This window comes from Mastigoproctus giganteus, chromosome 12 (genome assembly GCF_048544385.1).
Source record: "Mastigoproctus giganteus isolate SK-2022 chromosome 12, ASM4854438v1, whole genome shotgun sequence".
NCBI classification, from domain to species: Eukaryota; Metazoa; Arthropoda; class Arachnida; order Uropygi; family Thelyphonidae; genus Mastigoproctus; species Mastigoproctus giganteus.
The window spans coordinates 92,074,653-92,092,130 of NC_143586.1; the positions used below are offsets into that span (position 1 = coordinate 92,074,653).

The 17,478-nt window shown below is 37.3% G+C and overlaps 1 protein-coding gene across 1 annotated transcript in view; it reads right to left on the bottom strand.

Moving 5' to 3' along the window:
- Positions 1 to 17,478, bottom strand: part of LOC150077275 (uncharacterized) — a 133,461-nt gene that overhangs the window by 84,613 nt on the left and 31,370 nt on the right. Inside the window, exon 2 of the mRNA XM_090385837.1 lies at positions 9,326 to 9,558. Coding sequence (XP_090241963.1) covers positions 9,326 to 9,558 — 233 coding nt within the window. The remainder of the gene's footprint in view (positions 1 to 9,325; positions 9,559 to 17,478) is intronic.

A 17,478-nucleotide genomic window follows, 5' to 3' on the forward strand; every position in this document is an offset into this window, starting at 1 on the left:
TGTACGTGTGTGCGTGTGCATGCATGCGTGTGTATATGTGCACGCATATTTGCAGGTAGAATGCAGGAGCAATATACAGCAATAAAACTGACACTAGTCAATAAAATTTGGTATGAATGCATATTGGCTGCCAGAGCAGGTCTTGGGAAGGGGGGAGTTAGTATACAGCAATTTTGCTAGTAAGGAAAGTAGGTGATTATTCCTTTGCATAAGGCAATGGTCAGGCCACACCTTGGGTACTACATATAGGTCTGGAGGCCTCATTTTAAGAAGGATGTAGAGTTGCTTGAGCGAGTACAGAGAAGGCTACAAGATTGGTGAGGGAAACGATGGGGTCCTCTTACCAAGAAAGGCTTAAGTTCTGCAAACTGCAGCATCTAGAGACTAGGCACTGCGAGGTGATCTGACTGAGGTGTATAAGGCCTTGAATGAGTTGAGCAGGCTCAATTCTGATGGGATTCTTCCTGTTGTTCAGTTTGCAAACCTGAGGGAGCATAAATTCATATTGAGGAAAGACAGTTGTCGAATATATGTGCTGAAATCTGCCTTTAGCCAGCAGGTAGTTGACTGCTGGAACAAATTTCCATCTGTCGTTGTGGAAGTTGATAGCTTAAATTAATTCAAGGAGGAACTGGACAAACCTTTAGAGGGAATGAATGTGCGAAATGTTTTTTTTTGGCTGATGCTACATAAGCTTGCTTTTTTCATCACATGCCTCTACTACTACTACTATTGTCATCTTTTGCTTAGGTAGTTCTTCAACCAAGTTTACAAAATTACTAAGGAGTTTTGAGTTATACTCCAATCCAATCTTCATCCTTCTTCTCATATTAATGCTATCTTCAACGCATCTGGACCTTATCAAGCAAACATATGTCTTTAAGTGTGATAAAGTGAATATCATCCTCCACAAGCAATTTTATATACCATTTTTAATTTGGCTGTTAGCATTAGTAGAGACATATGATGCAAGAAAGCAAGCTTATTCAGCATCAGCCAAAAAAAAAAAAAAAAAAAACACAACCACTACTCCCATTTCACCCCTCCGTTCATTCGAAATACCTGTCCAGCTGAGCCTTAAATTTGTTTAGGCTATCAACTTCAACAACAAGTGATGGAAGTCTGTTCCACAAACCAACTGCCCGCTGGCTAAAGGCAAATTTCCGCACATCTATCTGACATCTGTCCTTCCTCAATTTGAATTTATGCCCTCTCAGGTGATTATTCTGAGCAAGAGGAAGAATCCCATCGGCACTGAGCATGCTCAAGCCATTCAAAGCCTTATACACCTCTATCAGATCACCTCGCCAATGCCTAGTCTCCAGACTCTGTAATTTGCAAAACTTAAGCCTTTCTTCGTAAGAGCACCCCTTTGTTCCATTCACTAATCTTGTTGCCCTTCTCTGTACTCGTTCCAGAGCTCTACATCCTTCTTGACATGAGGCCTCCAGACCTGTATACAGTACTCAAGGTGTGGCCTGACCAATGCCTTATACAAGGGAATAATCACATCCCTATCCCTGCTAGAAAAATTCCTGTATATCATTGACAAGACACCATGAGCTACTCTTGCAGCTCGTCTGCACTGCTCAGAGAACTTCATATCTGCCTGCACAATTACCCCCAGGTCCTTTTCATTCTCTATCTGACAGTGGTAGAGAATGAAAGGGACTTGGGGGGTGGTTGTGCAGGCAGATATGAAGTTCTCTGAGCAGTGCAGACGGGCTGCAAGAGTAGCTCATGGAGTATTTTCAATGATATACAGGAATTTTTCCAGCAGGGATAAGGAGGTGATTATTCCATTGTATAAGGCAATGGTCAGGCCACACCTAGAGTACTGTATACAAGTCTGGAGGCCTCATTTCAAGAAGGATGTAGAGCTGCTGGAACGAGTACAGAGAAGGGCAACAAGATTAGTGAATGGAACAAAGGGGGTGCTCTTACGAAGAAAGGCTTAAGTTTTGCAAATTACAGTGTCTGGAGACTAGGCACCAGCGAGGTGATCTGATAGAGGTGTATAAAGCCTTGAATGGTTTAAGCATGCTCAATGCTGATGGGATTCTTCCTCTAGCTCAGAAAAATCACCTGAGAGGGCATAAATTCAAATCGAGGAAAGACAGATGTAGGATAGACGTGCGGAAATTTGCCTTTAGCCAGGGGGTGGTTGGTTGGTGGAACAGACTTCCATCCCTTGTGGTGGAGGTTGATAGCCTAAATAAGTTTAAGGCTCAGCTGGACAGGTATTTTGAACGAACAGAGGGGTGAAGTGGAAGTGGGTTTTTTTTTTTTTGGCTGATGCTGCATAAGCTTGCTTTCTTGCATCAAATGCCTCTACTAATGCTAATGCTATTTATCACTGTCAGCGTAGTACCACAGAGTTGATACGTTGATCTGGGGTTACTGTGTCCCATATGTAGTACTTTACATTTGTCAATGTTAAACTTCATTTGCCACCTCTCAGCCAATCTGCTCAACCTGTCATTAATATCATCTCTCTCTCAACTATTTTCAAATTAAATTTATATTTTTGTTTCCACATTTGCATCATCTACTATCATCAATGTGACTATGAATCTCTCTGCCACCATTTTAGGCATTCTCCTATGTATTCCATAAGATTATACTATTGTACCAATTGTTACCAATGTTATCAGTTATAATATAGATTTCTTCACTACTTCTTGGGTAAAACCTTTTTGTAGTATTACATATTAATGACAGGCATTATTCCAATTTCTCACTTCTTTGCATAAACTATTTAGCAGCTAGTTTATTTTCACACTTTTTAAAGTGTGATAAATGCCATAAGACTTGTGGATTTATTGGATGACTGTTTACTACAGCAGCAGCATGCACTAGAGGCAACAAGAGGGATTAATACTCTTGATATGATTATCAGCAGTGATTTTTCATGCATTATGAATCTGCAGATAAAGGAACCACTAGGTGGCAGTGATCACAGTGTACTCATGTGGGATTTACTTAAAGATATAACTACAATCATGGGTAAAGGGAAGGGATTTCACTTTCATAAAGGTGACTACGGTGGTCTCAGACACTGTTGGTCCCACAGTATTTTAAATTCTATACTGTGGGACCAACTAATGATGTTACCAACAGTAAATTCTAAATGGGAAGCAGTCAAGGAAGTAATAATGGAAGCTACTAGGCTTTTCATACTAACTAAGAAATACTGTTCAAGATTTAGGAATAAATGTGTCAGATGAACTAATGAGACTCGTGGCAAAGAAAAAATGTGCATGGGATGCATATAAATTATCAGGTAACACAGAAGCCTATGGTAGATATAAACTAGTCTGTAATCAAGTCACAAAGAAGGTTAGGCAGGTGAAGGCAGATTACAAGAAACCTTTGGCAATGGATGCAAAGAAAAACAGCAAAGACTTGTTTACTTATGTAAATTCTAGAAAAAACAAAAAGGGATAAATCAGATAAGTCCACTTGATATTGATAATTTGACTGTTGATGATCCTGATCATGTAGAAGACAAACTGAATGAGTATTTTGCATCTATATTCACACATCAGGAATTCTGTAGAGAAGTGGAGGCCAGAAGTTTATCCAACTCTAATAGGGGGCAAATAACTAATAACTGAGAGAAAAGTGGAGCAGAAATTGTTGAAGTTAAACATAAGAAAGGCACCTGAGGTAGACAAACCCTTGGCCATAATTATGAGAGAATTACTGGATTCAGGGGAAGTCCCCATGGACTGGAGAAGTACAGATGTATCCCCAATTTACAAAGGTGGTTCTAAGGGTGACAAGAGTAATTACAGACCTGTTAGTTTAACTTCTGTTCCAGGGAAAGTAACGTTGTCACTAGTTAAAGAAGCATTGCAGAATCACCTAGACTGTAGCTATAGTTCAGACCCAGCATGGGTTTGTTAAAGGGAAATCTTGCCTAACCAATTTGATTGGATACTATGATGTGGTCAAAAAGGAACTGGATGCAAAAAAATAATTTTGATATCATATACTTAGATTTCAGGAAAGCTTTTAATACTGTTATGCATAGAAGGCTGCTATACAAATTAGAGCAGTATGGCATTAAGGGAAAGTTGCTGCTAATGTTAAAAGGATGGCTGAGTGGGAGAAGACAAAGTGGTAAACAATGGACACTGCTTGTCATGGACTAATGTTATTAGTGATTATTATTAAAATGTTATTAAAAATGTTATTATTATGTTATTAAAAAATAAGTCTAACACCACAGGGTTCAGTGTTAGACTTATTTTTGTTTTCTATATTTATAAATGATATTGATTAAGATATATCAGGCTAAATGTCCAAGTTTGCAGACAATAAGAAGGGTTGTTAATGAGAGTAACATGTACGCTACTGCAACAGGACCTTGAAAGTTGGGCAGATAGGCTGAGAGATGGCAACTGAAGGTTAACATTGACAAATGCAAAGTACTGCATATGGATAGCAGTAACCCCAGAGTAATGTACCAGCTGTGTAGTACTACAATTGGGTAGTGGAGAATGAAAAAGACCTGGGGATAATTGTGCAGTCAGATATGAAATTTTCTGAGCAATGCAGACAGGCTGCCAGAGCAGTCTGTCTGCACTGCTCAATGATATAAAGACAGACTGTCAGCACAACCTGTCTGCTCTTGTCAATGATATACAGGAATTTTGCTAGTAGGGATAAGAAGGTGATTATTCCTTTGTATAAGGCAATGGTACTGCATACAGATCTGGAGGCCTCATTTTAGGAAGGATGTATTGCTGCTAGAATGAGTACAGAGAAGGGCAATGAGATTGGTGAGAAGAACAAAGGGTTGCTCTTACCAAGCAAGGCTTAAGTTTTGCAAATTGCAGAGTCTGGAGACTAGACACCTGTGAGGTGATCTGGTTGAGGCGTATAAGACCTTAAATGGTTTGAGCAACCCCAATGCTGATGAGATTCTTCCTCTTGCTCAGATTATGTACCTGAGGGGGCATAAATTCAAATTGAGGAAAGGCAGTTGCAGAATAGACGTGTGGAAATTTGTCTTTAGCTAGTGGATGGTTGATTGCTGGAACAAACTCTCATCTGTCATTATGGAAGTGGTATTTGTGCACCACTTTTTTTTTATTTTTTATTATTATTATTATTATTAGTTATGTGTTATTACCGTGCTACTATATCTCAGTATTGTAGTCTGCATATCCTATCCGAGCGTCAAAGTTGTATATAAATGAATTTTAGAAGTATGAAAATTAGCTCATGCAAACCTGAAACGGGTATCATCAGAAGAGATTGTAGACCTTACTATGACAATCAGGCAATGCTCTAAACAAACTATTATGTCATTAATGAGAGTATTCAAAAGACTCTCAATAACTCAAGGTACTCAAGTTCACTTTTCTGGGAAAGCAGTGTATAATTAATCTCCAGGGAGATGGGTGGACAAGCATTTTTTTGGCAAATTAAAATCTGTCTCTCCAGAGCATTCTCTACACATCTCAATGAGGTTCAGCTCTAAACACTTTGGTGGTCACTTCATTCATAAAAATTAGTACTGGTACTGGCCAAAGGCTTCTGCTGCACCAGCCAACAAACAACAACAAAAATCCTATACATTTCCTCTTCCTGTAGGTATTGATCCTAGCAAGCCTTTGAATTTCCCTAAGCTGTCCTTTCATCCACATATGGAAGTGCAATCCATTTCCAATGACTAATAACTTACTGCACCATTTTTAGACTGGACTGTAGGAAGTTTTCCTACAGTCCAGTCTAAAATTCTTCCCCTTAAGGGGAAAGAATTTGAATTTATGTTTTCCTCCAGTTTTATCATTGTTTAATGATATGAAAATTTCACCTTTATTCCTTTTACTATCCACTTTTTAGCCTTATAAACATCAATTAGACTGTAAGGTATCTAGTTAACAAGCACTGTAATTCACATGTTTGAAGTTTCTTCCTGTTTGGGCACCTTTAGCAATTTAACCAGGTACACTTTCCATCTCTGTAGCTTTTCAAGTGCCATCTCACAGTTACTTTATACAGTGGAATTATAACCTCCCTACCACTATAAGCAGTTGTTTAAAAAATCTTATGAGCTGTCTGAACTGTATAGAGAACTTCACATCTTCCTGTACCTCTAAAAATTCTCACTCTAAAGAAAGTCCTCCCTCAGTTGCACTCTAGTGGGGAGTAGGAAGTGCATTATCATCTATTAGAAGCACCTTGGGACCTACTGCAATCTAAAAAGTCAGACAAAGATATTGAGGATTGTGTCCTTATATCTCACAGTGTGTGAGTGGCCACCAAAATTCTCTCTCTCTCTCTCTCTCTCTCTCTCTCTCTCTCTCTCTCTCTCTCTCTCTCTCTCTCTCTCTATATATATATATATATATATATATATATATATATATATATATATATATATATATATATATATATATGAGATATGAAAACAAAGAAGTGGAAAAAAAGGAAAAACAGTACGTGTACCTGAATGCACAAAGCAGCAAAAATGTATATAAATAAGTGTCACCGATGAAAGTAAAATAAAATAAAATAAAAATAAATATAGATGGAGAAGTTATTAAACACAAAATGCCGAGCCTAGTTGAAGAAAAAAAGAAAAAAAGAATGTTAAGAACCTATATAAAATTAAGTAGAATTAAATCTGAATTAATGCCAAATTAACAGGCCAATCATATGTACAAAAGCTGAAAGAAAAAGAGGGGAGGGTAATAGAGATAAAAATTATAAAATAAAAATTAAAATTATAAAATAAAAATTAAAGAATTAAAAATTAAAAATTGGTACATAGATCAGGTATTTCATCAGGGGGCTACACCTGATCATGTACCAAACACTGTGTTTCTATGTAAACTCATGCTGATGGAGAAGCTATAGAAATGAAATGGATATAAAAATGAAATAGATAAAAAAAAAAAATTAAATGGATATAAAAATAATTTTTTTAAAATTTTTTAAATCTCCAGAAACATGAGTGAGGTAGCCCCAACGCAGTGTATTTAGATTAATAAATTATGTAACGTAGTGTATTTAGAAATAAATTTAGTCGATAGTATGTAAGAACGCAAACACAGTGTGGTTAGTAAATTAAGTGTGTAAGAACGTAAGTTTAAATCAAAAGTATGTAAGTTAAATAATAATGAATATCAACTCAATTTATTTCTAAATACACTACGTTACATAATTTATTAATCTAAATACACTGCGCTGGGGCTACCTCACTCATGTTTCTGGAGATTTTAAAAATTTTAAAAAAATTATTTTTATATCCATTTAATTTTTTTTTTTTTTTTATCTATTTCATTTTTATATCCATTTCATTTCTATAGCTTCTCCATCAGCATGAGTTTGCATAGAAACTCAGTGTTTGGTACATGATCAGGTGTAGCCCCCTGATGAAATACCTGATCTATGTACCAATTTTTAATTTTTAATTCTTTAATTTTTATTTTATAATTTTAATTTTTATTTTATAATTTTTATCTCTATTACCCTCCCCTCTTTTTCTTTCAGCTTTTGTACATATGATTGGCCTGTTAATTCGGCATTAATTCAGATTTAATTCTACTTAATTTTATATAGGTTCTTAACATTCTTTTTTTCTTTTTTTCTTCAACTAGGCTCGGCATTTTGTGTTTAATAACTTCTCCATCTATATTTATTTTTATTTTAATCGGTGACACTTACATATATATGCTTGCCCAAATCAGCAAACTACCTTTGTCCCTGATGTTTATAGAATGATTCTGCATTCCTCTTGTTCCCTCACTCTACACAGGGAAATCATTAGGAATCACACTGTAGAATGAATACAGGCTCATCCGTGAACATCACATTGGACTACTTCCCCCCCACCCCTCGGTCCAGTTTACACATCTGCATGATGAAGTAAGAGGTATATAAATTGTATTGTCTTACATAAGACCTCTATGGAACACAATTCAGAGAGATATTCCATCCTGAGGCAGCTGCCAATTCAGACAAGAGTTGTGCTATCTCCCTATGTTGCCTAGCAGTTAGCACTAGATATCAATCATCTGCTAATGCTGTGAGCCTTTATAAACTTTATACTGATCTTTGAAATATGTTCCCCTCATCCTGATAACTCTGAAGGACTCAAAGGTAAAACCTCTAATTTTGTGAATAAAAGGTAACTGGAGTGAACTCCAAAAGTTTACCAATATATGTGAGTTTTCAATTAACTATGATTCTATTGGGTGTGTTTTTGAGGAGCTATACATCCAGTGAGGCAAAGGCCTTGTTTTTATCAATTTCAAACTCAGAGGTAATCTCTGGATAGTGAGAATTCAGTAGTTGGGGAATTCGTATAAGAAGTCAACTTGCATGAATAATTCCTGCTTCTTCTGAAAAGTGGTTTAGACCTATACCCATAAAGCATCAGTACAGATCAGTGTTGTAAACTGTGGTCTATGTAGCCTGGGGGAAGGGTGCCTGCAGATAACTTTGTGAGAAGATGGATGTTCTGTTCATTATTCACACCATTAATGAGTTCCATAGCAAAAATATACAAGCTCATCTGTCATGATAATTTTCAGAGGTAAATTATTGAGACTGTTTTTTTTTCCCAAAGCATTATTAGATGCTATGATATAACCCCAGGGGCTCAAAGTCTGGTGAGTATGGGCTTGGCACACCCAGAGTCCTGAACTGGATATCATCATTCTATCATTCTTCTCTTTCTTGGTGATTTCCTTTTACTTCTGACTGACACACATAGACTCTCTTTTTTTTTTTTTTTTTTTGGCTGGTGCAGCAAAAGCCCCAGGCTTCCTTGAACCATACAGATAATAATAATAAAAAAAATATAAAAAATAAGCAATTATGCAATGGAATGCATATAGACAGGCAGAATTTTTAAATTTCATTTTTTAAATCTGTATTCTGCAGCATGGAAAGGCAAAGTTTGAAGATAGATTAGAAATATTTTTGTTTGTTGATGACAGTGTTTTATTATTTTTTAGAATAATAAAAGACTCCACAATAAACTTCGGGAGTCTACTAGTAAAGTTAGGAATCAAAAGGAGTCTGTAATTGAAAAGTTTGTGTGACTCTGATATAGATTATTGGAAAGTGGATTCGTCTAATGTCTGTATTCAGAAGAGAATAAATACAGACTTCCTATTTAAAAAAATTATAAATAGAATGCTTATTTCATTAGAGTGGTATCTTTAATTTCCTGTGCAACATGCCTTTTAAACAATATGTTACAAATATAGAGTAATACAAAGCAAATTATAAAAACAAATAAAAGCAAACTGAAAACACATTTACTTCATGCAACATACAAGAAATATTAATAATGACTTACCTGAATAAGTTCATCCCGAGATTTAAAGTCAGAGAAGATTACATTTTCAATGGTAGGCACTTTTGTAAGTGAAACATAAAGTCGTCCATTACAACGAACATGAGCATCTTCTGGCAATAAATTATTCAGATTAGCTTTAATTGCATGTGTTGGGTCAAATGAAGGATGAAAAGGTCCCAAAATATAAGACCGAGACTGAACTGCTGCATCTAAAACACACCTTGTAATTTCATCTAGAAATCAAATGAGATATAAGTATATGAAAGGTGAATATATGTAGGAATTATGAGTATACATTTTCTACTATACTACATTGATATCAGAAAGATATTTGCAAGATAAGCAATAATTGCTGAGATACTCTCATCTCCTTTGCAGCTAGAGCTTTCAAAGGTGCAAATTTTAAAATATAAGAAACAACACACTGCTCTTCATGGACTAATAATATTAGCAGTATGGCATTAAGGGCAACTTGCCTTTAATGCCATACTGCTCCAATTTGTACAGTAATCTTCCATGTGTCACAGTATCAAAAGCTTTCCTAAAGCTTTTGATACTGTGGTATGAGTATATGATATCAACATTATTCTTTGCATCCAGTTCCTTTGTGACCACATCATAGTATCCAATCAAATTTTTCAGACAAGACTTCCCCTTAACAAATCCATTCTGTGTCTGAACTATAACTGCAATCTTGTCTAGATGATCCTGCATCGCTTCCTTAACCAGTGATTCCATTTTTTTTCCTGGAAAAGAGGTTAGACTAACAGGTCTGTAATTACTCATGTCAGATTTTGATCCCCTTTGTGAACTAGGGACACAATTGCACATCTCCAGTCCATTGGAATCTCCCCTGATTCCAAGGAAGCTTTCATAATTATGGCTAAGGGTTTCCTTACTTCCTTGGTTATAACTGGATAGATCCCATCCACCTCAAGTGCCTTTATTATGTTAAATTTCAACAATTTCTCCTTCACTTTGCTCTCAGTTAGTACAAAATTATTTAGATGCCTGCCAGAATTTAATAAGCTTCTGGCCTCCACTTCCCTTCAGACCTCATTATTTGTGAATTTAGATGCAAAATACTCATTCAGTTTGTCAGCTACCTGAGCAGGTTCATCAACAACTGAACTGTCGATGTCAAGTGGACAAATCTGATTCATCCCCTTCCTTCTAGAGTTTACATAAATAAAGAAGTCTTTACTGTTTTTATTTGCATCCTTTGCCAAAGATTTCTCATAATATGCCTTTGCTTGCCTAATGTCCTTTGTGACTTGATTACATACTATCTTATATCTACCATTAATTTATATGCATCCCATGCATTTTTCTTCCCTGCCACGAGTATCATTAAGTCATCTGACATCCATTTAGGCCTAAACCTTGAACAGTATTTCTCAGTTGGTATGAAAAGCCTAGTAGCTTCCAAGATTAATTCATTGAATGCCTCCCATTTTGAATTTGCTGTGTAATATCATCAGTTGGTCCCACTGTATAGAATTTTATTATTTTTATTATTATTATTATTATTAGCTATATGGTACAAGGAAGCCTGAGGCTTAATGCTGCACCAGCCAAAAAAAAAAAAAAATTCTCGAGTTACCCTAAGAGAGAGAGAAAAATAGAAGGGAATCACCAAGAAAGAGAAGAATGATGATATCCAGCTCAGGACCCTGGGTGTGCCAAGCCCATACTCACCAGATGTGAGCATCTGGGGTTAATTAAATACTGTCTCAGACCACTGTAGTCACCTTTACAAAAGCAAAAACCTTTCCCTTTACCCCTGATGGTAGTTACCTCTTTGAGTAAATCCCACTTCAGCACACTGTGAACACTGCCACCTAGTGGTTCTTTATCTGCAGATTCTTTTTATTTCCAGTCTCCCTAACAATAGTCACCGACAATAACTTTTTTTTTTTTTTTTTTTGGTAGTTGTTGGTGCATTGGCTTCTGTGGCATAATGCACCGCCCAAGGTTTTTGCAGTACTTTGATCCAAGCCCGAGGCCGGATTTGAACCTGCGACCTTTGGGTTGCTAGGCAGGCACTTTACCCATCCGGCTAGCCTGGTTGGCCCGACAATAACTAGCTCCTGTGGGTCCTTGTCCTTGAGCATTCTGTCCTCAAGGTTGCCACTGTGTTGCCTGATGATCAATTGCAAGCTCTGGCATTGATGTGGGCAGCTGAGAGCTTGATGGGTCCCTCAATATAAGTCCTTTGAGGGCATTTACCCTATTCTTCAAACTCTCATAACAATGCTGAGTTGGCACCTAACTTCTTCACTGCTTACATCAAACACATACAAATACATTCTCTTGACAGCATTATGTCCCATCCCAGAAAGGCCTGCAAACATTTCACAAGTTGCACATTTCTTTAGGCTGTGATGCATTGGAGAATCGCCCCCTTAGGTTCTTTCAAGAGCCACAGTACTCCTGCTACTTTGTGCATGTTGCTTTGCTGCTCTAGTCTGGGGCATGATTTCCGTTTAAATACTATTAAATTAATTAACAATGAAAATTAATAAGGTTGATTAAGTAAGTTGATTTATTTACTATACTATACAATTCTATACTAAGCTAATGCAGTAATACATATTCCACTATATAGTTTTACATTATAACTTAGCTATAAAGTTGAAGATATACATTATAAAGTAATGCTATACCGTAACGATCACAATGCTAAATTAGTTATATCCTTAGCTAAATTATTATTATTAGGAGCCATATGGTGGAAGGAAGCTTGAGGCTTATGCTGCACCAGCCAAAAAAAAAAAAAAAAAATTTCTGAGTCACCCTGAGAGAGAGAGAGAGAGAGAGAGAGAGAGAGAGAGAGAGAGAGAGAGAGAGAGCAGATGGGAATCACCAAAAAGGAGAAGAATGATGATATCCAGCTCAGAACCCTGGGTGTTCGAAGCCCATACTTACCAGATGTGAACCCCTGGGGTCAAATACAAAAGATATATGCCCAAAAAGTGATTAAAACCTTCAAACACTAATTTATTACAATTAAAACCCTACTATTCTTCTATGCTACTGATTATGCTATGATATTCCAGCCAAAAATATAGTTTTGGCTGGAATATTGTAACTTAATCGTGAGTTGTAACTTACAAAGTCACTAGCTAAACTTTAAAAATATGCTAACGAAAGCTACTAAGCCTATTTAATCTATTTGTAAACCACAAATTAATATGTTAACTAATCAAAAATGCAAAAGATATATGCCCAAAAAGGTGATTAAACCCTTCAAAATACTTATTTATTTATTGCAATTTAAACCCTATCAGAGCTAGTGGTTAAACTATGATATTCCTGCCAAACACCGGCACAATAGCGGTATGAGTAGAGAGTTTTAACTTACAAAATCACTTGCTAAATTTAAAAAATAAGCTAACAAACACTATTAAGCCTATTTAATCTATTTGTAAAACAAATTAATACATTAACTAATCAAAAATACAATAAACTTCAAAGAAGACATCCATTTGCAGCAGCTACAGAAGTCTCGGTTGTTAGGCCCATTGTTGTTTTCAGTATTTATCAATGATACCGATTAAGGTATATCAGGTTTAATGTCTAAGTTTGCAGACAATACTAAGGTTGGCAGGGTTGTTAATGACAGTAGTAATAGTATGCTGCTGCAATAGGATCTAGAAAAGTTGAGCAGATTGGCTGAGAGATGGCAATTAAAGTTTAACATTGACAAATGTAACATATGGGTAGCAGTAACCCCAGAGTAACATATCAACTAGGTGGTACTACACTCAGGGTAGTGTAGAATGAAAGGGCTCTGGGAAAAAATGTGTAGTCAGATATGAAGTTTTTTGAGCAGTGAAAAAAGGGTGCAAGATTGGTGTCTTGTCAAGCCACACCTTGAGTACTATATACAGGTCTGAAGGTCTCATTTTAGGAAAGATGTAGAGCTGCTGGAACAAGTACAGAGAAGGGCAATGAGATTGGTGAGTGAAACAAAGGGTTGGTGTTACCAAGAAAGTCTTAAGTTCTACAAATTGCAGCTTCTGGAGACTAGGCACCTGCAAGGTGATCTAATTGAGGTGTATGAGGCTAATGAGATTACTTGATTACTTGATTACTCAGATTACTTGCCTGAGAGGACAGATTCAAATTGAGGGAAGACAATTGTAGAATAGATGTGCGGAAATCGTAGAATAGAACAGCCAGCGAGTGGTTGATAGTTGGAACAAACTTTCATCTGTTGTAGTGGAGGTCAGCAACTTAAATAAGTTCAAGGCAGAACTAAACAAACATTTGGAGTGAATGGATAGGTGAAATTGGAAGGGTTTTTTTTTTTTTTTTTTTCCTTAGCTGATGCTATATAAGCTTGCTTTCCTGCATCATATGCCTCTACTAATGCTAACGATATACAGGGTGATTCAGGAGGAATAGGAATAGTAAATATTTTGTGAGCTTATAGTATCGATTATTCTGAATAAAAAAGTTCATATAAACATGTGTCTAATTCTCGATGGATACAGAGATACAGCTGTTTGTAACTGGTGCAAACAGCTCCCTGAATCAGATGTGACCAAGAAGCAGTTATAACCTGATGCTGTTTGGTGTTAGAAGTGTTGTTAATAATTCCACAGATCTTCACACGTGCTGAATATGCCGATATGGTGTTTGTCTACGGTTTTTGTGGTGGAAGTGCTACTAATGCTTGTACAGAATACCATCAACTGTTTCCGAACCGCAGAATGCCGGATTAAAGAGCATTTACACCAAACTGCTTGAGACTGGTACAGTTCCCAGCACTTATTCATATTTCTTCTGAACGTGCAAATGAACTAAATGTGGATGAAACAGAACACATTCTTCAATTGGTAGAGTCATACTATTAGCACATGATGAATTTCTACATGTATCAGTGTTCCACAGATAAGAGTATGGAGAACATTAGGTGAGCATGGCTTGTATCCATTTCACATACAGCGAGTGCAACACCTTCAACCAGGATATGACGCTGGGCGATTGGAATTTTGTCAGTGAGTAAATGCTAATTGCCGATTAATTCCATTAATACTATTTAGCGATGAAGCTACTTTCACCCATGATGGTTATAACAACACCTGTAATTCTCGTAGGTGGCCAGAAAAATCCGTATGGCACTGTAGAAACAAATTTTCAACACTGCTTCTCTGTAAATGCATGGTGCATCGACAATCGGTTGATTGGGCTTGTGTTCCAAAATCGTCTTATAGAGCCCATTTACTTAGAATTTCTGCAAAACAAACTTCCACTACTATTAGAGGATGTTCCCTTGGCTATAAGGATTGGAATCTACTTTCAGCATGACAGAACTCCCACACATTATACCCATTTGGAGATACAATATATAAATCGAACTTTTGCTGAACAATGGATTGGCCACAGTGGTCCCGTTCATTGGCCACCAAGGTCTCCAGACCTCACTCCATTAGATTTTTGTTTGTGGGGATGGATGAAAAGCGCAGTATGCTAAGAAGAGGTGAATACAAGAGACGAATTGCTCTCTTGCATTTTGGATACTGCTGCCCTCATAAAGGAATGCCAAGATGACCCAGAAGAACAACACGTCATATTACCACAACAGTTGAAAAGTGCACTGAAGTTGGCAGTAGGATTTTAGAACATTTACTGTGAACTGTAAAAATTTGTCAATTATTTGTGTTTTGTATCATTCAAAAAGTCAATAAATACAAACAATAAGTCATTTATCATTCTTTAATACCTCTCATGATGGCTTTGCGCATGCCAGTTCCAAACAGCTATATCTCTGTATCCATTGAGAATTGAACACGTTTATATGAACTTTTTTTTTACTCAGAATAATCGATACTATAACCTCCCAAAATATTTACTATCCCTACTGAATCACCATGTATATATATATAAACACTCAGAGTTGACTCTGTATTAGCAATACTCCTTTTTAAAGGCATGTACTGATAGTCTGTGATGCTGGTGAGAGCTCAGTTGGGACTGGCTATTATAAGATTTGTAGTTCACACACATGGCAATCAATTTTTAACTATCAGAGAGGAAGAATGGGTCAGTGTTGCTATCTTTCCAACTTTGAACATGGAATGATTGTGGAGCAAGAGGTGTAGGTGCCAATATCTCAACAACAGTTAATGTGGTTAAGTGCTCCCATTCTGTTGTGTCATAATGACAGTACGCTGCTCCAACAGGATCTAGAAAAGTTGAGCAGATGGGCTGAGAGGTGGCAAATGAAGTTTTAACATTGACAAATGTAAAGTACTACATATGGGAAGCAGTAACCCCAGTGTAATACAACTCTGTGGTATTACACTGACAGTGGTAGAGAACAAAAAGGACCTGGGGGTAATTGTGTAGGCAGATATGAAGTTTTTTGAACAGTGCAGACGGTCTGCAAGAGTAGCTCATAGTGTCTTGTCAATGATATACAGGAATTTTTCTAGCAGAGATAAGGAGGTGATTATCCCTTTGTATAAGGCAATGGTCAGGTCACACTGTGAGTACTGTATACAGGCTTATACATTAAGCCAGTACACTGGCTTATACACTGGCTTAAGGCAAAGGGTTGCTCTTACGAAGAAAGGCTTAAATTTTGCAAATTACAGTGTCTGGAGACTAGGCACCTGCAAGGTGATCTGATCGAGGTGTATAAAGCCTTGAATGGTTTGAGCATGCTCAATGCTGATGGGATTCTTCCTCTTGCTCAGAATAATCACCTGAGAGAGCATAAATTCAAATTGAGGAAAGACAGATGTAGGATAGATATGCGGAAGTTTGCCTTTAGCCAGTGGGTAGTTGGTTGGTGGAACAGACTTCCATCCTTTGTTGTGGAAGTTGATAGTCTAAATAAATTTAAGGCTGAGCTGGACAGGTATTTGGAACGAATGGAGGGGTGAAATGGGAGCGAGTTTTTTTGGCTGATGCTGCATAAGCTTGCTTTCTTGCATCATCTGCCTCTACTAATGCTAATGCGTCTACTGCGGTTGGCTAAAGAGCAGTTGAAAAACAAGCCAAAAGTCAAATGTGGGACTGCCACATGTGGTTGATGCCCATGATGAGTGTTGTGTCTTGTCTCGTAACATTGCATTCTCATAACAATGCAGCAAAATGGTCCAGCTAACCATCCATTACAACATAGGAATAGTAAGCTCAATATCTATATGGACAATAGTGACTAGCAGTAGTGTCACTGGTGTTCGACAGCCTAGGAAAGGAGCCTGTGGAACACCAGTGATCCCTAGTTACCATCCATTGGCATAGGAAGCTGGGGGTTACCCAACTCTGTGTCACATACAACACTCTGCAAAGGCCTGATTGTGTATGTTGTACACAGCCTTTGCTGTACATGTTGTTTATATTTTGCATGTGATCGTTCTGTGTGGTGCATAGAGATTGTATACAACATACACAATCTCTATGTGCCACACTGCAAGATCACATAATCTAGGATTCAGTCAGTTGAAGAATACTGGCAAGAAATCTCAAAAGTACCCATATGCTGTGTGTGTGTGTAATGTTGGGTTATGTTGTTCATCTGTCCATTTAACCTAGGAGCTTGTGGAACACCAGTGACCCTTAGTTACCGTCCACTGGTATAGGAAGCCAAGTCAGGTAAGATTCTCTAGTTGGCCAACCCCAGAGTTGTTTGGGCTTTCCGGGGAGAGTCCAAATAAAAAAAACTATGTTTTTATTGAAGTAGACTGTAGGGGGATAGTAGCAGAGGTGCAAGGGGATAGGTGAAGAACAAAGAGGAGGACAAGAAGAAGCATCCACCAGAGGAAACTACAAAAGGAGATAGGGACCCTATGATTGTGGCCTGATTGTGTATGTTGTACACAGCCTTTGCTGTACATGTTGTTTATATTTTGCATGTGATCGTTCTGTGTGGTGCATAGAGATTGTATACAACATACACAATCTCTATGTGCCACACTGCAAGATCACATAATCTAGGATTCAGTCAGTTGAAGAATACTGGCAAGAAATCTCAAAAGTACCCATATGCTGTGTGTGTGTGTAATGTTGGGTTATGTTGTTCATCTGTCCATTTAACCTAGGAGCTTGTGGAACACCAGTGACCCTTAGTTACCGTCCACTGGTATAGGAAGCCAAGTCAGGTAAGATTCTCTAGTTGGCCAACCCCAGAGTTGTTT